The 26,492-nt window shown below is 41.4% G+C and overlaps 3 protein-coding genes across 3 annotated transcripts; 1 reads left to right on the top strand and 2 right to left on the bottom strand.

The window, feature by feature from the left end:
- Positions 1 to 3,033: 3,033 nt before the first annotated feature.
- LOC129584272 (ATP-binding cassette sub-family B member 10, mitochondrial-like) lies at positions 3,034 to 11,469 on the bottom strand. Its single transcript, XM_055476396.1, has 13 exons — positions 10,883 to 11,469; positions 9,957 to 10,154; positions 9,231 to 9,433; positions 7,988 to 8,122; positions 7,321 to 7,467; positions 6,424 to 6,559; positions 5,875 to 5,970; positions 5,195 to 5,342; positions 4,827 to 4,885; positions 4,688 to 4,767; positions 4,437 to 4,611; positions 4,038 to 4,081; positions 3,034 to 3,665 (listed from the first exon to the last, which is right to left on the bottom strand). Exons 1-13 carry the CDS (start codon positions 11,211 to 11,213, stop codon positions 3,399 to 3,401), a joined length of 2,019 nt encoding a protein of 672 aa, XP_055332371.1. The 5' UTR covers positions 11,214 to 11,469; the 3' UTR covers positions 3,034 to 3,398.
- Positions 11,470 to 14,366: 2,897 nt separating this feature from the next.
- On the top strand, positions 14,367 to 17,514 carry LOC129584307 (mucin-2-like). Its single transcript, XM_055476452.1, has 5 exons — positions 14,367 to 14,552; positions 14,717 to 15,324; positions 16,061 to 16,463; positions 16,800 to 16,999; positions 17,060 to 17,514. The coding sequence occupies exons 2-5, from the start codon at positions 14,830 to 14,832 to the stop codon at positions 17,276 to 17,278; spliced, it is 1,317 nt and encodes a 438-aa protein (XP_055332427.1). The 5' UTR covers positions 14,367 to 14,552; positions 14,717 to 14,829; the 3' UTR covers positions 17,279 to 17,514.
- Positions 17,515 to 17,648: 134 nt separating this feature from the next.
- Positions 17,649 to 23,998, bottom strand: LOC129584308 (uncharacterized). Its single transcript, XM_055476453.1, has 3 exons — positions 22,973 to 23,998; positions 20,238 to 20,345; positions 17,649 to 18,812 (listed from the first exon to the last, which is right to left on the bottom strand). The coding sequence occupies exons 1-3, from the start codon at positions 23,211 to 23,213 to the stop codon at positions 17,890 to 17,892; spliced, it is 1,272 nt and encodes a 423-aa protein (XP_055332428.1). The 5' UTR covers positions 23,214 to 23,998; the 3' UTR covers positions 17,649 to 17,889.
- Between the last annotated feature and the right edge of the window lie 2,494 nt (positions 23,999 to 26,492).

The raw sequence follows: 26,492 nt of genomic DNA, 5'->3' as shown, positions 1-26,492 counted from the left end.
ACGGCTTCCATAATTGCATGGCACTATCTCGATTATAGAGGTGTTTCAGCCGTGTGTATAGTTTTTCGGAAATTTATTGTGAGATATGAGAATATCAAATTGGAGAATCTGATTTTATAAAGATAAATGATTATCAAAATAACAATTACCGGTACATAGTGACATAGAAAGGCAAACCTAACTTCGCTGTACTCTGTGTATCTGTATTTCGGCATAGTGACATGCTATGCGGAAGTCGGAAGGCGTTAATAGTTATCATCTAAATTTATAATCAAACGTACTCTGCATCTGGCAAGTTGTTAAAAACAAAATTTGTTTGCTTATTTAGGTTTTCTTCAGCACTTGTTATTTAGTTAGCAATGCGTTTTGGCTTTTATAGGCATTGCGAATGCATGTTTCAAAATTTTAACGTAGAGATTTTAACGTAAATTCGAATCATTTTATGTAGTATTACGCGTATGCATATTTTGTTATGTTATGTTATGTTTTGTCCAATAAAGAAATGAGTACGTAGAGATTGCCTGATTGAAAAAAAGAAAGCTATTTGTCGGTTATGTTCCCCAAAATTAAGGAGTACACTTAAGTACCCCCAATAAAAACATTCGTAAATTCAATCAGTAATTACAGTTTTCTTAGTTTATGACAAGTTAAATAGGAAATACTGCAGCAAATTCTTTTGAATTAAACCTGATTATGCCTGGTTAGTGAGCCATCATAATTATTTGTATTAAAATGTTTTGTATTATAGTGCCGTGATGCATGTACGAGTACAAGCAAGACCTTTGTTTTTTTTGCAATATTTGCCTGGTCTGTACCACTTTACACAACATTACGGATTCGCTGATACCATGTTTTAACGTTCTATAAGGTTTTAAATTACTCGCTTTTCTATTTTGACCGGAAATTTTGGGGCGCATAGCAAATTAACTAGGCGCCTTAAATTTTTTGGGCGCATAGCAAATTAACTATGCGCCCTAAAATTTTGGGGCGCATCGAAGTGACCTATTTTAAATTACCATAAGTTTTTATTATAAAACAGATAAAAATTGAAATACGTGAGTATAATACGTGAGTGAGTACGCCATAATTTAAACCTACGAATTGCATGCATACTTATAATCTGGTATAAGCGCGTAAACAAAAATAAAACAGCACGCAACACGTCACCGGAAGGGCATATGATCGGGTCGCGCTGATTTACTTTACTATATTTTATTACATTTTTCTCGGATTTTCCGGACAACGTACATATGATGCAGTGTACAGTGCATCGGGTTTTCGCGAACCGACTATCGATTTATGTGTTAAAAAAAGTAATGGTGAATTTGTTGCATAATTCTGCGCATCGATAATGACAACCCATGGAATATTACAATTATTAAGTATTTCTTTTCGCATTGGTTGCACGCGGGTATTATACGACTACTTATTCTACCACCAGCATAAAGGTCGATACCACCGTCCACAACCAGCACGGGACGTCGGACGAACCAAATCTCCGAGCAGCAATTCAACCGCTATCACAGTACGCATTTAAAAATTACACGTGGTTTAAGAAAACAGGGTTAATAATGATGGACTTGCTGAGAGCACTGACTGGTGCACAGAGTGCTGGATGGATGGGAAGACAGTTTGCCTGTCCGCCTACATGTGCGCGGTGTCGCTGCCAAACTCCCACGCCGCCCTTAGGCTGGGAAATTATTATGGAACGGAGAGTGTGACCGCAATGTCATTGAAATAATCAACTCTTTCAGCAAATAAACGTTGGACCGCAAAAATATTATTTCGATAAAACAATTACATTAATTACAACAGTTAAAAAATAATGCAGTCGAAACTTTATGCAAGAAGTTTTTTGCAGAGGATATACTAAAATGACCCAGCAAACACATAAATGATGGACCGCAAATAATTACCGCATTACGATAGAAACATTACATTTTTGAGAATTATGTAACCGAGAATTTGCACTAGATTTTCTTACGAAACATTAACGATATGGAAGAAATTTTCGAATATTTATGAAAATATTTGTAAAATTTCATTTATAAAAATTCATTTTAGTAAGTATTTATTTTAGTATTTATAAAATGTCGGATATTTAAAAAAATTGATTCAAAACGTGGACACTCGGTATATCAGACGACTGAGCAATAAGAATTAATTATGCTTTGATTTTGTAATGGTTCTGTTTTTCTCCGAATGATAATAACCGGCGCGCAGTTGATGACATTTTAAGCACGTAATCATCAGCGGATATGGGCGCAGAAAAAGCGAGCACGGAAGCCTGATCGGTGTGTTTATGCAAGGTTAGCCGCGGTGCATAAAAGTGTATCGCTTACATAAGGAGCGGAAGTGAGCGGTGGTGGAGCGAGACTGGACGAGTGACGCGAGCTAAAAATGGCACGTGCCTATATTTGCCATTACAGTCGTGCTAGGCACCGGCACGCACCCAGGCTGCTGATCCCAGTGCACAGGGAAAAACAAAACATCCATCCTTCTTACAATGTTAGCTGTAGCCGAACACCGGCGTTCTAACGATGTTCGGTTGCAATGAATCAAACGAAGCAACCAACTCAATACGCGGAAAAAACGGGAGAAAATCACTGTGCATTGCATTCTCAATATCTCACCATGGGTACCGCGCGCAATATTAATGCCTAAAATCTCCAAAAAAATTCGTTAAATGCAGTAATAACAGTAACAACATTATTATGACGGTTGTCATTGAATTATACAAATATGCGAATAAATTCAGAAAATCTCCAAACTTGTCGCCAACATGTTCGAGGACTTTATTCGGCAACTTTCGCGAAATTTGCTTTTTATAAATCTGCTGCAGTACATGACCAATTTACCGTAAAGCATTCGACATATGATGGACTTTACTTCTATCCATTTGGCCTTATCAACTACCTATAGAAAAAGACTTTAAAAGTTTGTAATACGTAAATAATCCGACAAAAAAGGAATTTAGATGATATTCCTTTTTCTGGGCTTATATTCTTATATTTTTTTAAAATTATTTTCTCTCTTTAACTTTAACACATCAGCCCAAATTAGTCGGACGAAAGAAATCGAAAATACAAGAAAACCAAAAAATTTTACGTTAAATAATCCGACAAATAAGGAACTTGGCCTCTAGTTCACTTTCCGGGTTTATTTTTTGTTAACGTTTTTCTCGCTTTTATTAAAGCACACCAGCCCAAAAAATCGGACGAAAAAATCACAATATACAAAAAGACCTCAAAATCTTAACACTTAAATCCGTCAATTTTACCAAGAAATCGTCACCGTTCATTTGGAAGCCTTGCACTTGATCCGCACGAATGGCGAAAGACCGGAAATAGGACAAACACGCAAAATCGCACAAAAAATTCTCGCCGCTGCGACCGGCCTCACGTGGCAGTCAACATCTGGCGCTGGATGAGCTTCCTGAAGGCCCCGTCGGGATTGGCCAGCAACTCGGCGTACCGGCCCTTCTCGATGATCCGGCCGCGGTCCAGCACGCAGATCTGGTCGGCGTCGCGGATGGTGGACAGGCGATGGGCCACGGTGATCACCGTGCGCCCCTTCATCAACTCCCGCAGGGCGGACTGTACCTGGCTCTCGCTCTCCGAATCCAGCGAGCTGGTGGCTTCATCCAGCAGCAGGATCTTCGGATTCTATATCCAGCCACAAGATGTTTTTAACCGCGTCAATCACGGAAAATTAACTCATTCAGTTAGCTCAGTTAGGGTAGGTATTTTCAAAAATACTTTACCATTTTGTATACAATATAAAATAACATTTTGTGTAAGATAAAATACCACTTTGTGCTCTATTTACTTCTATTCCGATTGAAGATTACATTTAAAAAAATAAACGATAATAGAATATCTAGTACGTAAATTAAAACAGCAAAAAAATGATAACTTATCTAACAAGGTAAACAAAATTACAGAAGCAATTTTGGTGCAATGGACAGTCAGTCCATTTATAAACACGGAAAAAAACCCGTCAGTATACTGCAATTGCATGCTAATCCAGCTACTGACCTTGACCAGAGCCCGTGCGATGGAGAGGCGCTGCCGCTGTCCACCTAATCGGAAATAACCATTTTCATTCAAAAAACTCTTAATCGGAATCATAAAATGAGAAATTTCTTTTTCTACCCAACGACGCAAGCAATAATCGGCGGCGACTATTTATCGAATTCGCCTAATACCACCGTTGGCAAAAGAACCAAGAATCTTATTCTAAAAAAATATTAAAAATTCTGATCAAACAAAATTAATATTAAAATAAAAGATACTGAAAATCCATGAGGTATTGGAACACATAAGCCCTACCCGAGGATTTTTCTGATTTCATTTCTTCATAGAGCGCCGCGAAACAAATGGCAATATGTGAATATTTTTTTCAATGCGAAATAAACCTGTAAAACTGCGGTTTACCGGACAAGAGCATGCCACGTTCACCGACGACCGTGTCGAATTTTTCCGGCAGCCGCTGGATAAAATCGTAGGCGTTGGCTTTCTTACAGGCCGCCACCACCTCCTCCATCGTGGTGGAGGCATCGCCGCCATACGCCACATTCTCAAACACCGATCCGGAAAATAAATAGATATCCTATCGACGAAATCACACAAAAACCAGCTGCGCTCGTACACAATAGCATAACCAAAAGTAAAAAATTAAAAATCACCTGCGGCACCAATCCGAAATTGGAGCGCAGCCACGTCGGACTCATTGTCCGAATATCCGTGTCGTCCAGGTAGATCTTCCCTACAAGCCAGACATCGTGACGGCGGTGACGATTATTAATCGCAGAAGCGTATTTATACCGTGGTTGGGATCATACAGCCGCAGCAATAGGGATAAGATGGTCGATTTTCCCGAACCACTGTCCAAAGAAACCAATCCCATGATGGGAATAAAGTAATAAATTTATAAAATAACGTATAAAAAAACAGGTAACAAAACAAAATACAAAAAGTTAATGAAGGAAAATGAACAATACATGTCATTAATGTCAGTATAAAAAATAAACAACAAAAATAATATAATGTAAAAAATATAAGGAAGGAAAATGAAAAACACATGTCAACATAAAAAAATAAACAACAATAACAATATAATATCAAAAATTTAATGAAAGAAAATAAACGACACATGTGTGTAAAAAAACACATAAATATGATTTCAACGGTACCTGGCCCCTACGAAAGCCGTGTGGGATCCTTCGGGAATGTCCAGGGAGAAGCCGCGCAATACCGGCACCTCTTGCCGGCTGCCGTAATTGAAGTGGACGTCATCCAGCCGGAAGCGGGGCCGTAAGGGGGCGGTCGGAACACTACCGTCTGTAATGAAATCCATCGCTGGTTGTACGAGTCACTACGAGGCATAACTGACAATGCATTCCGTAATTGTATACAGGCTCTTCCTATCTCGCTCGCAATTATGTCATACGCGGTAAATTTAGAATCATTCTTTAAAAAAACTGCAAATTAAAATAACTTCACAAGATTTCACTAACGATTTTAGTAGTAAATAGTTAACAAAGCACAATTACCAACCAGATTCAGTTAAAACACAATTAACAACCAAACACAATTAAACACAATTAACAGCCAAATTCAGTTAAAACTTCCATAAATGGGCTGTAATTTACGTAGATGTAGAAAACAATTAAGTACTACATATGTATCGCACGTAAAACAATTTTTCACGTCTTCTTATTCATCCTAATCGTATCATTACGATTTTCTGCTGACAGGTGACAATTCAATAATTCATTAATTTAATTTGCAAGTTTAGTTTACTAAATAATTGTAAATTTGTAATAAATCACTCGAGCTTTTTGAGAAAGCCTCTTCCTGTCTTTTTACTAACCATCAACGGATATGCGTGCCGGTCGATCCATGATCTCCCACACTTTCGCACTGGCCCCGATGCCCCGCATCATCTCCGAATAAAACGACGACAAACCTGCACATACACACACAGCATGACTTCTTTTCACACCGCCGACTACTCGGCATTGCGGCTGATTTTTCTTCCAGAAAAATCTCCAGAGAGACCCAAGAGCGCTTCTATACCGTTACAGTGCTAGTTCGTAAAATATAAACATGGAGAAATTTATAATGTAAATTTTAACCGTAGGATCAGACAATTTCTACTAACACGATGTTTAGCGCGTGAATAATCCGTTATTTCAGCCATTTCAGTTCAGATTTGCTGCTAATAACGCGGTCAATCATCGTAATTCGTAATATGTAGTATCATGAAAGGGGCTGAAGAGCATAATTATAGTCTACAAAAATAATTATAGTACTTCGTGCCATAATAAATAAAATAAATAATTATAAATAAATATAACTATAGTAAATAATGATAATTATAACACTTCGTACTGAAGTGCATAATTATAGTATTTCGCACCAGCAATGGAAACACCAACATAGCCGGCATACATGGCAAATGCCGACAGATCCCCCACGGTAATCTCGCCTCGCGTCAACAGGATCCCGCCATAATACAGCACGCTCAACACCACCAAATTCCCCGATAATCCCGCCTATGAAAGTAAACAAGACATGAAAATATTACAAATAACAACTTTTATAAAAAGGGGAAAAAAATTATGCCAGTCTAAAAAAATCACATACACCCAGTCGCCAGTTGAACAGAAGGCAATGAAACCCGAAACTACGTAAGACATTACTGTATCGCAAAAACTAAAAGGTACTTAAGTTACAGAGAATTACATGTCACTATATATTTACAGTATGTACGACTACGAGTACTACTCATATACCACGGTTCTCGTGAGTACTAGTATCACACTAGTAATATTAGCGTGTTCAGAAAATAGTTAGTATGAATTTTCGGTTCCCTGAATCTAAATTGTTACTGCACTATCTCTTTTAACCGTTTTGGCCAAATTTCAAATCCTCCGCTAGAAGATTATCCTAGCCGAAAGTGAGGTACCGGCTTCGTTAAGAAATATCTGCTTATGTCAACGGTAGGCTATACTCTGCAATAAGTCTTGGGACTTGGATTGTCTCAAGGTTTCAACGCCACATTAATCACACGAACGTCAAACTATGTAACTGATTAATGATAATTAAAAATAAATAAAAATAATAATCAAAAATTAATAACCAGTACAAGTGGAATATGGCATTTATCTGAACCTCAGCCCATTCAACTGCCGTGACACTCCAGTCTGAATATTTAAGACGCCCGTTACGAGTGTCGTATTCTACGTTTTCCTCCCGGTATCCGCATGTACACACTGATATGACAAGGATGCATAGAGAACTTATGCCAACTCACCATCCCGTAGAATCCCGCCTTGGCCATGGCCTCCTTGTACTGCATATTCAGGATGTTGACCACACTGGCATCATACAGTTTGCGCTCCTTGGGAATCTGGTTAAACACGTGCACCGTCCGCATGTTGCCTAACCGCTCGGATGCCACCTAATCCGGAGAAAACTTGATTAATCATCATTTCATCGGACAATAAATTCCAATAATATCGAAGTCAGCTGGTCTTACTTAGGGGGAATAATTCAAAATAATAAAAACATTATTTTTAATGAATAATGAAATAATAAAAATGCATAAATAAATAATGAAATTATAAAAAAGTAGTTTTTGCTTACAGAATCAAAACAGAGAGAGTAAAGTTCTGTGTTACGAAGCACAACCACTGAGCCCACGTATTAATCGTTAACCCGACGGCCAGCACACTACCATAATACGGACAGTGTGGTCAACTTCTGCACTGGCCAAATGCAGTGTGTTATTTTCGTTCATCCAAAGGAAAAAGGTCGGAAATAAAAAATGCCATGGTAATGAACTGGCTCAAGTCAAAAGCTAGCGATCAGATATTTAGTTCTTAAATTTTAATACATTTACAACAAAGCTATTACACACAAACTGCCCAACTACCCAAGGAACAACAAAAATAAAAATAAAATTTGCAGGTAAAAATCACCTGCGTCGATTCCGCCCAGGCGTCCAGTATCTTCTCCGTTATGGTCTTGAGAAATCGCCCGTATATTACACCGAGAACCGCGATCGGTGGAACGGTTAACAGCCCGACAATGGCCAATTTGGTCGAAATGTAAAACTATAACGCAACACATGAAAAATACAACCATTTAAGGCGAGGTAATTGTTTTGCCTTCATTTTCAGAGGAGTTACAATAGCTACAGTTTCCCAGGTAGAAAAAATGCTCTTTAAAATGTGTTTTTTCGAAAGTCGAAGATCCAAATAAAAGCACAACTGTGTAAAAGATCAAAAGGTACCGTGGGTCTAAAACGACGCTCGGGTCCAGCAGTACGTTCGATTCACTTAACTGCCATCTCCTCTCAAACCGAACCGCAAACAACCGCACGCGGGCTGCGTGTCTGCGTTGCGCTGCTACCGCGCGCAGACTGCGATTTGATGAACGCTTTATGCAGCCTGCAGGTAGCGTGGTGGTATGTTTACTTTTCTGCGCCGATGCAGAGGACCATTTTCGAAAAACAAAAACCCATATTTACTAGAATTAAAGTTCGGACAGTTCTACGCGCCTTATAATCCATTGCCGCAATGGAATTGGCTGTTCTTGGTACCTTTGGAAAGACAAAATTATTTTACATACTGGGTTTTTTTGGTTTTGGAATTGAGCCATCTGAATTCCAACGATCAGTGGTTTTCTCAGTTAGGGAATTAGTTTAATGTTTAAAATTTATATCTTTACTGTTTTTTACACAAGATTTTTCAAAATAAATCCAATATGTAAAATAATTATACGTTATATTTAGAAACAGCAAACTTGAAGTTGCCCCATTGGGTGCTTCAGCGCAGTTTTTTGGGGCACATACAACATAAAATTCTATATCCCGTTTGCACTTTTAGGCTTCATTTTAAAAACTTATATGTTAAAAAGTGCAATTTATAAGATTTATAATGAATCTTTGCACTTCGAGAACAGACGAACCAAAGGCGCACAACAAATTTTCAAAGTTGTCAATAAAATTGGCATGCTGCAAACAATTACATCCCGTTAAGTGCAACAGAGCAAATTCAACTCCTATATTTGATATTTACTGAAAATTACTAATCTAATGCACAAAAAACTAATGAGAATAAGAACCACGTTTACGAAAATAAAAATACAAATAAAAAGACAAAAATAAATACACAAAACTTAAAATATTCAAAAGAAATCAGAGGCATCGCAACGACTAACCATCATGGCGACGCCGGTAATACTGCCGAGAAGTGAGCGTAATCCGTCGGAAATATTCTGAGTGAGCGCTTCCCCCACCGTCCAGCAGTCGTTAGACAGACGATTGACTAATTCTCCCGTTTTCTGGTTGTCATAGTACGTCATATCCTTTAACATCAGACTACTGTACAGACGGTTACGGATTTCTCCACCAAGCCGTGCCGCTGCAGAAACCGAAACGGTAAACGTTCAAATAAACTGTCGAAACATCTCAGTTTTTTTAAAAAAATTTTGTTAATTTTGTTCGTATTTTACAACGAAGTGAAATGCCGATGAAAAAATATATGCCGATTGATCTGAATGCTTTTATTTAGTTTTCCCACTTTAACTGCAGCATAAATTAATTTTAACAAAACATCAAAATACTTTTTTGGCCGATCAAACTGAAATGAAGTTGTAATACATCAAACAAAATATTTTAAGACACTGGTACGTTTATCATTTGTATTTCCCTACTGTTCCCGCTTGCCAGTTTTCTACAATTTCGTCATTAAAATCTCAATATTCAAAAGCAATATTTAAAAAATTAAAAATTTTCATACGGTGTAGTTTTTACGTCGCCATCGAATCGAAGACAATCTTACAAAATGCAAACAATAAAAACACATTTCCACCGCTGACGCAAACCAATAAAATCTTTTCAGTACATTCTCGTTGTGTAAAAAAAACAAAAACCGAAACACTCACATGTGGACTGGAAGAGGTACACCCGACCGGCGTTGGCCGCGGCGCCGACAATAAATATCACCACCAGCGCGCCGGCCACCATCTGCAGGGTCTGCATAATATTCGGGCCGGCGTTGGCCACGAGATCGATTATTTTCCCCACGGAGAACGGCACCGCCATCGTCACGCTGCTGGAGATCAACAGCAATCCCACGGCACCTAAACGCAAAAAAAGTAGCTCACATACACAGTAAATTTCAGGAGTAAGTATCAGAAGTAACAACTAATATCCCAAATAAAACCGGAAAATAAGAAAACCTTTCAAAAACCACAAAAACCGCAAATTTATGGCGAATACAGTAAGCAGCTGCAATTGCAAAACAACGCGAAACATTAAAATGCGTAATAAAAGACTCCCAGCAAGGTTACAATACGAAAACAAAGACTAAAGATTCCGGAAAACGCAACGAATTTATTTTACTGAAAAAGCAAACAAATTTCAAAATTTCTGTGAGGATGGTAGAGGGAAAATCCGAGCCGAGCTGAGAAAAAGTCGAGAAACAAAATTGAGAAAAAAAGGAAAACATAAAAACCGGAAAATATTAAAACTCTAAAAACAGTAAGAACGCAAAGTTAATGCAAACCGACGAAGTAAGTATGCAGATGCAAATCACCATAAAAAAATAAATGCGCAATAAAAATTATAAAGCACTACAATGTCACTACACAGGATACAGTACGAAGATAATCAAAAATCCAAAAAATTTCCAAATAACACGAATACGAAATTACAGAAAAAAACCAGCAAAATTACGATTTTTCCTCACGCTACTAGCACGCTGTCAAAATGCGAAGAAAAACAATAAAAACTTAAATACACCTACGTATTTTAGAGCACTATGCTCACTACTGTCCGATAAGCGAGCGAGCGCTGCTTTCTAACGTACCCGCCAGTCGCCAGCGTTCCGTGTAGGCCTGACGGAAAAATCTCCGCACCTCTCCCTTCTTCATTTGTTGGAGCGACGGCACGGCATTATCCGTCTTCAGGGGCTGATCTTTGCCCTCCACCTTCTCGGGGATCTTGGGCGGCTGGGAGACGCGAGTGCGCGCGGGCACAACGCGGAGGAACCCAGGGACCCGCGCAGGCGTCCTCGCTGCAGCCCACATCGCCGACCGCCGTACCGAGGGTGCGCGCGCTAGGGAGCATGGTATCTCCACGCGGACAGAGAGACGGTGGACAGCGGCACCCTGCAGCATGCATACGGCGCGGCATAACATCGTGGAAGAGGAGTTGTACACGAAGGGAAGAACAGCTAGGCTGAGTCAAGGATTAGCCGTCATCGTGCATGATCGAGCGTGCAAACTGCACTTTTAGGCAAATTAACGCTGCACTCGCGGTAGACAGATGGATCAGAAGGACGACATCAGGTTCGAAATTTCCCAATGGATGCAAAGGTTCGTATAAATGACCGATGCGTGTGATAATCGGGATATCATCAGAATAACAATTTTACATAACATAAGCATGATAAGGATGGAAACTTCAGTGCTATGACGAAATCGGAACCGAAAATTCCCCAAACACAACATTCACGATGAAAGCTGTCGACAGGGCCACTGTCCGTCGGGAGGCATTCACCAAGTCGATTAAATGAATTGGTGAATGTCACTGAATGAATTGTTCTAGCCAGGAGCTTATGGCGATTTTGCGGCTGATCTGCGTTGCAGCTTTACAAGTTTACAGTTTACACTTTCAACTACAGTACGTAGTTTATACAGTAAGTATAGAACTATAATCTAAATTCCAGTTGACAATTGCACGATTCCTTCTGTCAGATTATTTTCTGATGATGTGAGATGTCCGAAAAAAACAGAATGCAGACTGCAGAATGGAAGAGTGGCCAAATCTTCGCAATTTTGTGTTTATTTTACTGAAAACAGCTATTATTTTGCTACAATATCGTGACTTGGCCATCAAAGAATGAAAATTAATTACGAGTACCAAATATGATGAAAGAATGAAAATTAATTACCAAATATAATTACATACATGATCTCCAAATAATACGGCTAATGACCGGCCGGTTTGTACTTTTAGTGCTTAATAATATTAATTTTGTTATCATTTTAGCCAAAAGCTTGCAATTGGATGCCATTTGACGCTCACATTCCATGCAATATTTTATTAAATAAACACCAGCACAGTCTGTAAAACCTAAGGAAATATATCATGCCAGATTTTCTTAACTATTTGTAAATTGCAATTATTGCATGTGTTGGCAATCACAACAACTGGCTCTGCATGTCTGCATAACTGGCCCTGCATGTATGAAGTTTCTGCGCGAGCTAGCTGGGCGCGCGGCCCAAGGAAAATGGCCCGGTACAAGTACATAGCGTCAAAAATGGGATACATACACTAAAACTTTCGCTTTCGCGTGCTCCGAATCACTTTTTTGTAATACGTTCGTTCAATAGAACGATTCGTTCTGAAGCTAAATGATTTGTACACATTGTTCTGAAAACCGTTTACGCGCGCAGCATCCGGTTGGCGAGATATGGCGTACGAGTACTAAAAAGGGTGAAAAGTTTAAATGCATTGTTGTGTACCAAAAGTCTGGTTATTATTCGATCTTCTTGAAACTTTGCTGCAAAACACACATGGCCATGAAGTCGAAAGTGAACCAATTTCAGGTTCACAGCATTTTCCCATATTTTTAAAATGAATTTAACAATTTTTGAAATTCGTTTTAAAATCTGAAAAAAATGCTATGAACTTGAAATTGGTTCACTTTCGACTTCATGGCTATGTGTCTTTTACTGCAAAGTTTCAAGAAGATCGGGTAATAACCAGACTTTTGGTACACAACAATGCGTTTAAACTTTTCACCCATTTTAGTACGTCATATCTCGGCAACCGGACTTTGCGCGCGCAAACGGTTTTCAGAACAATGTATACAAATCATTTAGCTTTAAAATAACATAAAGTATTACAAAAAAGAGATTTGGAGTGCGCGAAAGCGAAAGTTTTAGTGTATGTATCCCATTTTTGACACCATGTACCGGGCCATTTCCCTTAAGGATGCTACGGGAGAAAGACGCTCTTTTGAGTTTTTGCTCCAGCGTCTTAGCATTGAAATACAGAGGGGAAATGCTTTGTCTGTTACGTCGCGTCCCACGTTCGGATGGTCTTAATGCTGTTTACTTTGTTTTGTAATGTTTGTGAATGTGATGTTTAAAATTCTAGCTAATAACCAACTCAATAAAATTTTTGATCACCACAAGGGCACGCTCCCGTTTTGTTACAAAGTGACTTTACACAGTCACAGCAGCGTGAGCAGATACTCTTACGAAGTATGTATACTTTGTACGGATATGTGAGAGCCTGAGAGGATAATTTTTCATTTATCCAGCCGTATTAGGAATCATTGCATAAGTATAGAAGTTTCTTTAAAATTCAACATGAATTTCGAATATTTACGCTAACCAGGGCACATTTTCCGGGTCCAAATTCAAAAAATCTGATCTTTGGCAGAAACATAGTATACCATCATAGTATATTTAAAAAAATAATTTCAGCTGCTGACACTCAAAGGGCGTGGCCAAACAAAATTAATAAGTGAGTAATACTGCATGTTATTACAATGCACTATAGCGCAATACCCGCACAGGCTTTTTATAAAATAACAGCAGATCAGGAAAGTTTCACCTCTTGCAGAAACGTAGTATTTTGCCACATTATGATTAATGAAAAATTTCATGTGCAAAAGTTAAGACGAAACAGTAGAAAAACCATTTTGCAGCTGCGATTCTTTGCGGTAGTGCAACAGTACGTACCACATACTGCCACTGTATTTGAATTCTGGACTTTACTTTTCCTCACTGTCTGCAGTGTGCTCCCGAAACTTGTCATAAATATTAAAGTTAAATATTTTTAGCGTGCTATAGTCGTACACTGTCATTCGGCAAAAGATGAAAATTTCCTGACGTATTATTATCACAGTGTTACAAACAGCTGTTAGAGTGCTACACTAGTGCAGTGCAATAGTATGTACTATTACTTACTAATACTTATTAATTTTGTTGGGCCACGCCCTTTGAGTGTCAGCAGCTGAAATTATTTTTTTAAATATACTATGATGGTATACTATGTTTCTGCCAAAGATCAGATTTTTCTGAATTTGGACCCGGAAAATGTGCCCTGGTAAGTAGTGCAGTGACCATGTGTTCTCAGTGCTTAAAGAAATTTTCTTTTTGTCCTCCACCTAGCTTTGGTACAATAAATAAGTACTGCTTGAAGAAGCACGTTTGTAAAAGCGTTGTAACCGCAAATCTGAGCAATGTTAATAAGCGTAAATAGTTCAAGGCCTATTGCCATGGTAGCATGCAAACTGATTACAATGTTCACGTAAAACGCTAACGTCCCATTTGAAGTTTTCTGCACCGTTCAGCTGTTTTTCTTGATCTGTAATATTTTCCTAACATTTTCGACAGCATCATTCCGAAACATAACGCCTTTATATGCGCAAAATATATTGCGATATTAACACAATACACTGTAAACAGTCATAATCTTCTCAGCATTTTAAAAGATACGGTCACAGACTTACTGGCGTGCAGGTAGGTGCAGGTAGATGTCTCACGATGGCCAGGACTGGACTGTTCAGTCATATTGATCCATTTCGGACAAAATCTGAATGTTTGTAATTGGTGGAACGTTCCGATCAACAAGCCTTTTCACTGCTTTACATTATCTAAACTGAACGAAAGTTTTTGTTCGTTAGATCTTATTGGTTCGTTATTAAAATTCCTGCTACGAAAGGCACAGATACAGCAACGAACAGCCGTGCAATACTGGCGAGTGGATTTTTTTTAAGTTTAGGATGTTTACCGGATCATGCGGTTAGCGTGGATAACTGTGGTGGCCCTGCTGACGTCGTGGAACGTTGTATGTCAAAAGACGACCACACCAATAAAGAGCATTTATACCGATCCGTGTCTGCACTGTATCTTTGACAAAGCCGCATGCCAAGAGGACATAGCCGCGCACAATTTGAACACAACAAGCAAGATCGATGGTGTCGGTTCCAGTTTTATGTCGTGGTGCAATGACGGTGCCTGTATGATTAAGGGTTTTGCGACGGGTCCGAATTCCCCTTATCGCTTGCAATGGCGCACTTGCGGTCGCCATCGCCCACCCATGACCTTTTCCGATACCACGTGGTTTATCTGTAAGAAACGAGTCTACAGCCAATGGGATCCCACATGGAGGAATATTGAGTGTTTCTGCCGTGGTGATCTTATGAATTTCTGCAATGGAATGTACAGTGCTTCCTATTTAGAGGAGAAGTTTAACTCACCGGAATTTAAACAGAAATACCTTGATGAATGGGTATGTAAGGTCGGCTTCGCGGCATGCTCTGCCATCCTGTTTCCTATTACCATAGCATCAGCAAGTCACACTGCGCCGTTGCGGCAATACATACGGCTAAATCAGGCGCGGTATATAAGCACCTTGTTTAGCCACCACGTAAAACTCCAGCCGGGTGACGGCAGCAAGTACAGGGATTGCTTGCCTGAGCAACTGTCAGTTCCTTATAGTTACAGTGAATACGTAATAATTAATCGAATTGCAGGAACATGTTTTTGTTCGGAACGAATTCTCGATTGCTAGTTTCCATTGTTTCTTGGTAAAAATACTCAAAACTCAGTTGATTCTTTTCACTAAAAATTTTCCGGATTTTCTTCCCCCAACGTTGCATTTATTTCCGGATTAATAAGGAGTCATTTTGTTAAATAAGGTCGTGTGACACAATGAGCAATCACAGTGAAGGTACGAGTATGAAAGTAATCAGTATGGTTGGCGCCATTATACAGAGTAAATTACCCATGCCCATGGAAGCGGTTACAGCCAGAGCTGCTTCGAATTAAAGACGCGTCCTGAAAGAAAAAATTCATTATCTTACATACCTGAGTGGTCAGATGAATGGTCACTTAAGTGACCTGCGGGTTGTACGAAATTCAGCTCAAGTTCCGTACGTCACAAAGCAAATACGTCAAGAGGACAGCCTCTCGTCGATTAGAACAGATGGCGATGTACTGTACTGAATACAGGAGTTCCGTTGCAGTTCGATTTCGGCGACCCGCTACCGGTCCCAACAACCACCACCCCCACCACCACTACTACTACAGCTACCACCACTACGACGACAACACCAACTACTACGACAACAACAACTACCCCAACAACAACGACCACTACAACCACGCCCACAACCACAACGACGACTACTACCACGCCCACAACCATAACGACGACTACTACCACGCCCACAACCACAACGATTACCAGCACCACAACCATTCCACGGCGGTACGCCACTGAAAAATTTACGGAATGGGTGACCGGCGCCATGAACACCTGCTACCGGTGCGCAGCATCTGCGGGCTGTGGTGACCTGCTGCGTTTGCCGACATCGGCAGCCCTGTTTTGCGAAACAGCGATTTGTGCCCTCACTTACAACGCATCTGGTACGTCTGATCTGCGGGCTTTTCGATTTACACCAAAATATCGGCTGATATCCAGATAATACGGAGTAAATGGCAGACAAGCGACTTTGTCCGAAACCGTTTGTTTGGCTGGCTTACAAAACGGGAACACGACTAGCATCAGACTACACTAGCTTTTGCGTAAAGAATTTCGGTTCTACCGCTTGTATGCATAATGATATGAGACAAAGACCCAGACAGACTTACCAATGATCCCTTATACATATTACATGTATACTTCGTATTGTACTGATTTGCTAATTGTAATGCTGGAAATGAAGACAAGTTCCCGCACAGTTCTTGTACCTTAATTTATAGGAAACGAAGTAACTCGCGATTGTCTTAATGGCCCCATCCCGCTTTCTGATATCGGAACATCTTTACCGTATCTATGCCGGCGAAGCACCGACGTGGTCTTTGACTGTTATTGTGTCCAGTCGTATTGTAACGCTCACCCAGTGGCTGCATTTTCCGCACTAACTGATTCGATGTATGCGACATTCCCGTTGAACGAATGGGTAAGCAGTAAACGCTTAGACTTAGTGACCTTTGTCGCTACAGTAATGCTGTTTCTGCAGTTTGGCTTCGAACCAGGGGCTGCGTACCCAACACCACCGATTCCTACAACGACAGCATCGCCACCGCCACGCGACGCGACGCCATTGTCCTCTACAACGGAAGCGAAACAACCGTTGTGGATCAAGTGGCAACAGCACTATATTGCCTACCCGGTGCCGGTGCTGTATTTTTCCGGATATCCACAGCTTGGCATAATCAAATCTTTGCCAGACGGCTGACAAGAACAGCTGCTCCATAAAATTTTCTTCGTAGGATAAAACGGAAAATATTCACACCAGGAACAGAGAAACTAGTAGCTCAATTGAACTTACTCTACTAGTCCGGTCGCGTCTGTCAAAAATGCTGCAGATACTTGTGTTACTCCTTGAGTTCTTGCTGTCGGCACAATTCTCCAAAGTATTTTCATCCTTTACAAATAAAATGAGCCGTAATACCAATTAGCGAAAAATTTAAGTTTACAGCGACAGTTTACGACGTCCATCGTAATTGCAGCTTACTCAAGTCATTCATTCTTTTTAAATTCTGGATAATCTACCTAGGTGACAGTTATCTTCTTTGAGAACAAAATAAGAAGAAATGTTACTCGTTTATTTCCGACCAATGTCATGATGGCATGACTGAAAGAAATATTGACTTCATGGCAGGCATTCCCGCCTTTGAGGCAGACCAATGTATCTGTATGTACATCGAACGGAAGACTGCAGCAAAATTGCACACTCGGAATATATAAGCAGACAATCGGTTTCATCATTCACTCCAGCACATGTACAACATGAACGAACATAAATCATATTTCCCGGATCCGGGGAAAACGTGAAAAATAGCACTTCTACACCGGCGTCATCCGGAGACTACTCGTCCGTAAGGGCCGATGCCTCCTCGGCTGAGCATAGGTCGCGTTGGGCAAGTTGAACTGCGCGGCAGCAAACGAGCGTTGCCGTGGCTCCACAGCGTCTAGTTCCTCATCGGAAAAGGTCACCTGTCGCGGCAACCGGCCCATGGCGGGGGGCGCCGCGTACCGCGGATTCTGTCCACCGGCCGCTTTCCGCTTGTCCGGCGGATAGTACGACGGGCAGTACGGCGTATTATAGGAACACCCCACGTGATTCCCCACGTACACATCCCGCGTGCGGACATCCAGATCAGGCACGGTCAGGCTCTTCCGACTGAGTTTCGGGGAACAATTCGCCAGGCAGGTATCGTAAGGATTCCGGGAGTTATAAAACGCCCGTTGCTCGTATAGAGGAACCATCTCAATCTGGTCCAGACTGGAATAGCATCCCCGCGCTTCTACGTGATTACACGCCGAGCGGGCGGGTTGCCCAGGGAACCGGTAGTCCGGGTTGCGATTAAACGGGTAATTGTTGAGCTGCAGTTGGCGACCCTGCTCCTGGCGCTCTTTTTTATCCCAGTGCGCTTTGAACTGGAAGATACTGAGGTACACCAGACTGATGCCGCCCAGCTCCTGGCAGCAGAACGATACCATGGCCAGGATACTGGAGTAGCCGTACCAATGCTGGAAGCTGTCCTCGCCGTCTTCGGATTTCTCGTCGTGTTTGTGCTCGAGCTCCTGTACGACGTAGGTGATGTAGAGAACGAGGCAGGTAAAGGTGCAGATACCGGCGGTGATGTAGATGATGCCAGTGATGAAGACCCAGATTTTGCGCACCCGGATGAGCATGTTGGTCACCATACCGATAAAGGTCACGGCGGCCGCCGATACAAGAGAAGGCATGGAGATAATTGTGGCATCTACGAAGAGTAGAAATTGGTTTATAGTTCTGATCATTTTCCGCAGACGATATTAAACGAATTTTTCGCCCTCGCGTAACGGCATGCTGCTTACCAAAACCATTTACTGTTATCAATAAAATTTAAACATGTTAACAGCTTGCTTATTCGCATTATTCTAATATGTTGATTTATTCTTTCAACAAATGAATAATAAAAATGAAAAAACTCCAAAACTCCAAAAACTATTGGCAATGATGTTACTGACCATGGGCAATTTTTGGGTATTGTTACTGACCGTTGGCAATCTTTTCGTGTTTTAAAACCAACTAGATACCTTTCCACTGCAGTAAATTAACAATTCACGACATCATTGGTAATGATGTGCAAATTATCGCCAATCGGACTATTGGTAATGATTCATTGCCAATAGTTTGATTTGGATATTTTGGCTTGGATAATTTTACGATCTGCGTTTTCCTGTGGCAGGGTTTACACCGATGTTATTTACGAATTTTCTACCATGAGATTCTGAGTTTTAACCAGTTCAACGCCAAATTTACTAAGATTAACAGTGATTCGCTTGCCGCGGTAAACGCGCGTAGGCTCTGTTTATTTATTAATAATTCCCCCAGCTCGCATTACTAAACGAATACCTATAGCGTTACAATGCGCGCTGAACAGCAGTCAGCAACGTTTTTTGATTCTTTTTACCTGCGATTAAACAGTAAACTAACCTGATCAGTGAAGTAATAATTATAATAGTTTTCAAAAGACTCGAAGAGCACATGGTCGTCTGCTCATGGAGTAAACTACAATTTAACGTACCAGCCGCGTATTATACAGTACAGCATTAGTCACTGCAGTACTTGTAATTGCAATAAAAACCTGCTAAGAGTGCTGCAAGTAAAATTATATAATTCGAACGAAGAAATTACTTACTAGTTACTGCATAATAAAAAACTGCGTAACTTCTGTGGCAAAAAAAGAACGCAGACTTTGCCTGGGGAAATTGTGGCTTCAACGTAGTGCATTGGCATTTAGCGTCGGCATTAAAGTGAAAGTATGCTACTATATATATATTAATGGACGGCTACAGTAGACTTAAACGGCTCGGTCTTGAGCCCATACGTTTAATTTTTCCGCGTTCGTTGAACTTTTATTCACAAGTAATACGAGCGTTAGTAAGAAATAATACGTTAAAAGTGTCAAATTTTTATATTTAGTAGGTATGTATCGTTAAAATACTGTAACTGATTAGTGCCTTCTGGTTTCAAAATTAACGATACCGTTTCTACTGATCTCCGATTGGTACATATTTTGTTCTGCAGTATTCCTAATGCCCGGCGAAATCAGCAACGTGAGCCGCGCGAAATTAAATAATTCAGGGAATAGACAATTTCTGATAGAAAAATAACTGGTCTGCGGAATTATCCAGACACTTACAAATAACACACGTCGTGGCATTGCGGGCATCCACCAGGCGCGTATGATCGGGAATGTGGTGGTCGATCCAGAAGCAGTCAGCCGGCTGCTCCGGTAAGGAGGGATAGACTGCAGAAGGAACAGACAGAGCAATATAGCAACATGAGAAATGGTCTGTTTAGCACACTGTCACATGCCAATTGGAGCCGTCCCAGCGTACAGCAGCCCCACACAGCGCCACAAGTACCCACGATATCCTGCGGAAATCAAGCTGCGGATGATTAAATTGCAGCCCATATCCTTGACTGCGCAGAGCAGCACAGCCAATATAACAACAACCAGGCACCATCAGACAAAGTGATGTGATAATGCTAATGATGCTACAGCAAGTGCACTAATAAACCCGAACCGGCTTTTTCTCCTAAACAAATTCCCCAATGTTCATACCAAGGCACTGGCAATTGGTCCATGTGTTACATGAAAAAAATGGCGCGAGTTGGCCTAATGATGAGTGGTGGGTGGTTAGGTAATCGATTACACAATCTCTCCAGCTCACGGTCTCCGTATTATGGTGGTGGCGGTGGTCGCGTGAACGAGCGGGAACGTCTACTGGGAAATGAGGTTTTGATGTGCAATTTACAGTGCGGTTACGCAGTGCGGAGTCTAGGGACATTTGGTGGTGGATGCGTGGCGACCACGATGCACGCCGCGGGCCACTAGTGCCCCTGAACAGCCAGCCCTGGTCTACATAATACATTTTGCCGCTCTAACGAATTTTTCCCTCCAGTCAGATTGGGTGGGAAAATAATTGGAAATCTATTACTTGTTTAATGACGACTGTAAGGATTACGAGTTGTAGCCAGACCAAAGCCGGAATTATTCGTATACACTGCATGTCAGAACATTGCATTCATTTCTTACATTAGAAGGCGTAACAAAAAGCGCAATAATGCGAAGATTTGATGGGGGATAAACTATAAAGATATTATCAACAAAAATAAAAGTAAAATTTGAACGCAGGGAAACATTTCAACAAAAGACTATTCATCTCACAAGTTTCTCCTGGAGTTTGCAGTGGCTTAACTGATAGTAATACTAACGAATAAATTAAGAGAGACCACAGTGAAGTAGGGCTAAAAAAGTATGTGCACAAATTAAAAGCATAATGTGCTGAATCGCAATACCGCACATTACACGCTACTTCTAAATAGCGTAAACCTTTTATTTCTATTTATTTTAATTTTACGCTTAATTCAAGGCTGTATGAAGATTTAAAACTGCTTGGGTTTGCTTTTTGGAATGTTAGCTTTTTCTGATTACGTAGTATGTCGTGATTTTCGACGCTAACGCTTCATCAAAGATGGTACTACGTATACGGCAAAAAAGTAATATATACTTATGCACAATCATAGTACAATCAGAATTCAGAATTTAATGTTTTGGGTTATATTTAGAAAGACAAGAATCTATTTTGCAAACCGCAAAAATATTTTTACGAAAAAAGCTGTGCGTCAACGCCTTCCACCGGCTTTGTTTGGATTTCATAACACCCTGATAATGCACAGCTGCTTCTTCGCATTTAACCGAGACCAACAGAAACCGCTCTCCAACATAGAAACCTTTTTTTCGGCCGCGTGCAGCTAACTCAAGTGGCCGGGCCATCGACATTGTTGGGGGGTGCGACGTTGGTCTATTTATTCCCGCGTGGACAATGCTGCGATTCGAATGCCGGGAGAGTGCATATATCACTGTATATACGGTATTGTATAATCTAACCGTCTATGGCGTCCCATTGATCGATGGGAGGATGCCGGGTGTTACAGGCGCGATCAGAGCAACTGGAAATTAAAAAACCCGTTCGCGTATCGACGGTTACACTGGCCATTACACAGCACGCCCGAACCGGGGGGAACATGTGCACCACATGCTGCTGCTTTGATGATCGATTGATTTTTCAACTGTCCGACCGGCACATTGCGACGCTGTGTGGCGTCGTGTGTGTGTGTGTACGCTGCATCCCGTTTTATCCCTATACGCACTTGCCAACTGCTAGCTAGACAAATTGGGTTAACTTCTTCAAATAATGCATGCGAGATAGACACAATCGCTCCCCCTGCCCGGTACCGCTTCTCCCACTCTCGTCCCCGAGCATCCGCGCAGCCCCAAAGATAAACAATCAATGTATCCCAACAATCGTTGGTATATATTATAGACAAACAGTAGAAATCGAAGAGTTTGTGTACATGCCAATAAATTATGGAGTGCAATCGTCAGCTGGATATTTATTACGGGCAGACACGCGATGCCGCGCCATTTAATTGGAACACTTGACATTCGTAATTCGCCGAAACAAAGTTTAAAAAATGCTCAAATTGATTTACGCGTAAGTGCACGCGTCATAATACACTTGACTGTCATGATATATCTGTAACCATACGAAAAGCATTATTTAAAGGGATGTGCGAAACGGACGAAAACTGCACCAATTGACACAAATAATTATTATAAAAATCATTTGGCAAAAATAAATTATATGGCTTACTCAGTTGCTCACAATTTAGCTTCAATCTACCCAAATCACGAAGTTCAAATGCTGGAATGACTATGTACAGTGTACAAACGAAAAGAATATCGAATTTCATAAGTTCGGAGCATTGATGTTTAAAAATCCTGTAAACGCTGAGTTTTTTTCGAAGAACGACAGCGCTGCGATCTACTCGAAGCAAATGGAAGAACTACCAATATTACAGACCTACCATTGCGCGTACAGAACGCGAACATGCCGGAGAACGTGGTCCGATTCCAGTACGTCGTATTGCTCTGCACGAACGTCCCGGCCTTTGTCAGCATAAAATGCGGCGTGGCCGACTCTTCGGGGATGCGCTCCTCGGTCAGCAGCCAGTGATTGGTGAGCATGGAGGTTGCCAGGCAGATGATGGAGGCCGCGTTCAGTACGTGACTGCTGACGGCCATACGCCGTTCAGTGCAGGCCACCATGGCGCATAACCGGCCGCAGCAGCCGTTGGTGCCTTAATCACGACAACCGCTTGAGCAGGCAGCTGCGGCTCCGTACCCGGCATGAGCATCAGATCGCATCGGTTTCCACAAGACACCACCAACGTCCTCGATAAGGCGCTGGATCATTCATTCAACCGGGATAATATTCCAGCAAGAAAACACAACTATTGCATGGTGCGGAAAAATCTTCCCACAGTGTCTGACTCCTGGGAAAAATCAGATTCCGGCGTTTACCGAGCGCCGGCGTGCTTGATCGGCAAGGTGGGTGGACGCTTGAGCAGCTGAATAATGGGGCATATTTCACGCTGCGATAAGATCAGCGCCCAATGTGCAAGAAAAACTCGGCAGGCCTCTGACCCGTTCATAACGGTTTCCGGTGGAATGGAGGAGAGCAGCGCGACGACTGTGTATGAGTATGTGTGTATGTGGCAAAGTGAACGGCATGCGTTCACAGGACCGGCGTTCGGGCCGGGGATAGAGTGATATGGAGCAGAGTTGGATATGACAAGCAGGAGTGATGTGCTATTAATTTCCTTCTCATCTCTCCCGCACCAGATAGGCAGAAGAGTTACTCATGATCCCACAACCGCGAGAGAGGAATAAGAAGGGAAAGGAGAGAGCGCGCACATTGACTGCTGCAGCTGGATGGCAGTCATAATCCAGAAGCTAGATTGGACCACAACATATACACACACACAACTGCCAGCCACTCACGCGGGATCAAATGTTCCTGTGAGGCCGGCAACAGTAAAAATTAAATTGAATGGAAACTACTCTCCTTGGACTGATGACTGCGGCATGGCCCACACATGCACACACGCGTGTGTGTGGTCGGGGGATTTTATTGCGATGGGTGTGGCGAACAAATTGAGTGCATGTTGTTGTGGGTATATTTAAAGTGTACAAGAAATTAGGCAGGTGTAGCTTGCTGTACAACGCACAACTTTGACTGATCATCGATCGCTGCGTGCAGCGTTTGACTGCGCAACAACCGGAAGCAGCGTCATCTGCTTCCCTGTTTGGCCGCATCCTGTTGGGCTGTTTAAGTTTGTAGGGTGCGGACCGGACAAAAAAGACCCGGGTTTTGTCTGCAGATCCGGATGGGGCCAATTCGCCGGCCCCGGGAATAATGCACCGCCGCACGCTGCAACCAGAGACCGTGAGTGGCGCACCAGTTAACTTAAGCCCTTGGACAAAGGATGTGGCATCAACTTAAAAACCTCTCCATAAGAAATTTACTTTCCCTCACACAGTGCGCGACCAGGCGCGGCGAGATGACTGTGTAAACAGGAGCGTGGCAATGGAAACACAGGGAGACTATGGGCATGTGATACACGCTCGCTCACTCGTGGCCATTCATTTGGGCTTTGAATTACTTGCCAAGCGCTTAGGGGCGGAGCGTCCGTGGGCTTTCGTGCGTGTAACGATCCCGTCGCTGGTTATTGGCGTTAATCCGTGCATATATCCAACAAAAAAAGCGATCAGCAGTCCGTTTATGACGAATACACCCAATTTGTCTGTGGAGATACAGGAATCGGTTGGAAGCGGACAAACTCTCACAGCAAAGGGCACACACCCACCTCCAATGTGCAACAGTGTATTTTCTACGCACAGCTTAAAAAAGTACAAACCCGTTGAGTACACCGGAAAAGGGATGCTCTCATTTAGAAATAACTGGTACTGCCTTTGTTCTTTGACAAAGCATTTTACTAATACGAGTATATGTTAAATAGATATATCGAACTTTTAGCAAATAATCCACCATAGGTACACTAGGCACTGTAGGCAGGCAGGTACTCTGTAATTAAGGGCGGATAACATTAATTTTAAGATACTGTACATAGTTTGTAGGCGAATAAAAACCTATGCGAAACGCTTCGCTTCGCTATTAAAGTTATATTATCATGGATAGCAAGGTAATAATACAACATTATGTTTACCATGTCGATGAATTACAACTGTAGCATAATAAAAACTGTAGCATAATCTTTAATTCCAAAGGGACTGCAAATTACAGCTAATCTGGCGTACAAAATCTGTTTTATGTTCTCGGGAACATCTTTCCATCCACTCGCGATGGCTTTGCAACGTGCATTATGAACAGTTTTGCAAAGGTCACCAAAGTGTTATACAAATAATACAGTATACGGCTGGAGTAACGTACAAATACTACTACTGAAACAAGTGGATGCACCATAAAACAAGGATAACTGGATAAGCTTACACTGGAGTCCCTAACAAGAGTCTGCCGACATTTGGCATTCGTAAAGTGATGCTGGTTCGCAAGACTTTCCGGCGCCATTTCTAGTGTGCGCTTGTAAGCGAAAAAATGTGCCGAATAAGATGGCGCAAGATGGAATCATGTCTAATACGAGGAACACGCAAATACATATAAGAAGAGCCTGAAAAGGAACATGCAAATACATTCTCAGTAATTTTAACTAAACCAAAGGTATAATACAGACGGTAGACATTCCAGCCTATAATGAAATGACTTCGCATCTCGAACATTTCCCAGCTATTTGACAGGGCATCTTTCACTGTGACCAGAAGGTATAAAATGCCTTTTTTACCTGGATGGTGTTTCTACTTGAGTTTTACCTGTTTGTTTACGACCTGCGACGTTGGGTCGTCAACAGGAGCGAAAGGAGGACTGTTTTGCTATTTGTAAAACGTTTGCTGGAGGTGGCATCGGACTTGCAGTTCCTTGATAATTCTACTACGATAAAGACGTTGTAATGGCTAAAAAAATCTCAGAAATGTTTCTCGCACATGGACAACAACAAATGGACGTCTTTTTTTGCCGGTTGCAATTAGTCGATATTATTTACATTTTTATTCAGCAACAGCTAGCGCACAGATCAATACGTTTGCGCAGATATACACCAATTAAAATGCTTAGAAATTTTTAGCCAGTTGAAAGCTGACAGCCAGACCGAAACGTTACGCGTAATTACATACATCTCTGGTTTCAGCTTGATCTTCGTCTTTACCGCTCCACAATTCGACTGACCGGGCTATTCGACTGCACCGGTGAAAACATGTAAATATAGAATATCATGTTAACATATAATTAGATCATATCAAAACTATATTACAAGTGAAGTGCGCGCTCAGCGACTCCCTTCTAATTATTCAGCACAATTACACTAGCGCTTCGTACGTCAACTATAGCCGCAGTCCACGGGCATGTTTGCTCTGTAATTACTCCTCATTTCATTGGAAAGTAAGTCAGACCTTTCGATGTTCTTATATCTT

Source organism: Paramacrobiotus metropolitanus, unplaced genomic scaffold (genome assembly GCF_019649055.1).
Source record: "Paramacrobiotus metropolitanus isolate TYO unplaced genomic scaffold, Prichtersi_v1.0 Parri_scaffold0000013, whole genome shotgun sequence".
NCBI classification, from domain to species: domain Eukaryota; kingdom Metazoa; phylum Tardigrada; class Eutardigrada; order Parachela; family Macrobiotidae; genus Paramacrobiotus; species Paramacrobiotus metropolitanus.
Note: the sequence above shows the minus strand (reverse complement) of the source record. Positions and strands in the feature narration are given on the sequence as shown.

What these genes read in the sequence shown, in the direction of transcription:
- LOC129584272 (XM_055476396.1), bottom strand. Translation starts at nt 11,213, where the DNA reads ATGTTATGCCGCGCCGTATGCATGCTGCAGGGTGCCGCTGTCCACCGT. An exon ending in GTACCTCTTCCAGTCCACAT is followed by an intron (nt 9,434 to 9,956) that starts GTGAGTGTTTCG and finishes CGGTTTCTGCAG; the next exon opens with CGGCACGGCTTGGTGGAGAA. An exon ending in ACGGCTTTCGTAGGGGCCAG is followed by an intron (nt 4,886 to 5,194) that starts GTACCGTTGAAA and finishes TTCTTTGGACAG; the next exon opens with TGGTTCGGGAAAATCGACCA.
- LOC129584307 (XM_055476452.1), top strand. Translation starts at nt 14,830, where the DNA reads ATGCGGTTAGCGTGGATAACTGTGGTGGCCCTGCTGACGTCGTGGAAC. An exon ending in AGAAATACCTTGATGAATGG is followed by an intron (nt 15,325 to 16,060) that starts GTATGTAAGGTC and finishes GTTCCGTTGCAG; the next exon opens with TTCGATTTCGGCGACCCGCT. An exon ending in CCTCACTTACAACGCATCTG is followed by an intron (nt 16,464 to 16,799) that starts GTACGTCTGATC and finishes CTTAATTTATAG; the next exon opens with GAAACGAAGTAACTCGCGAT.
- LOC129584308 (XM_055476453.1), bottom strand. Translation starts at nt 23,213, where the DNA reads ATGGTGGCCTGCACTGAACGGCGTATGGCCGTCAGCAGTCACGTACTG. An exon ending in CGCGTTCTGTACGCGCAATG is followed by an intron (nt 20,346 to 22,972) that starts GTAGGTCTGTAA and finishes TTCCTTCTGCAG; the next exon opens with TCTATCCCTCCTTACCGGAG. An exon ending in TGCCACGACGTGTGTTATTT is followed by an intron (nt 18,813 to 20,237) that starts GTAAGTGTCTGG and finishes TACTCTTCGTAG; the next exon opens with ATGCCACAATTATCTCCATG.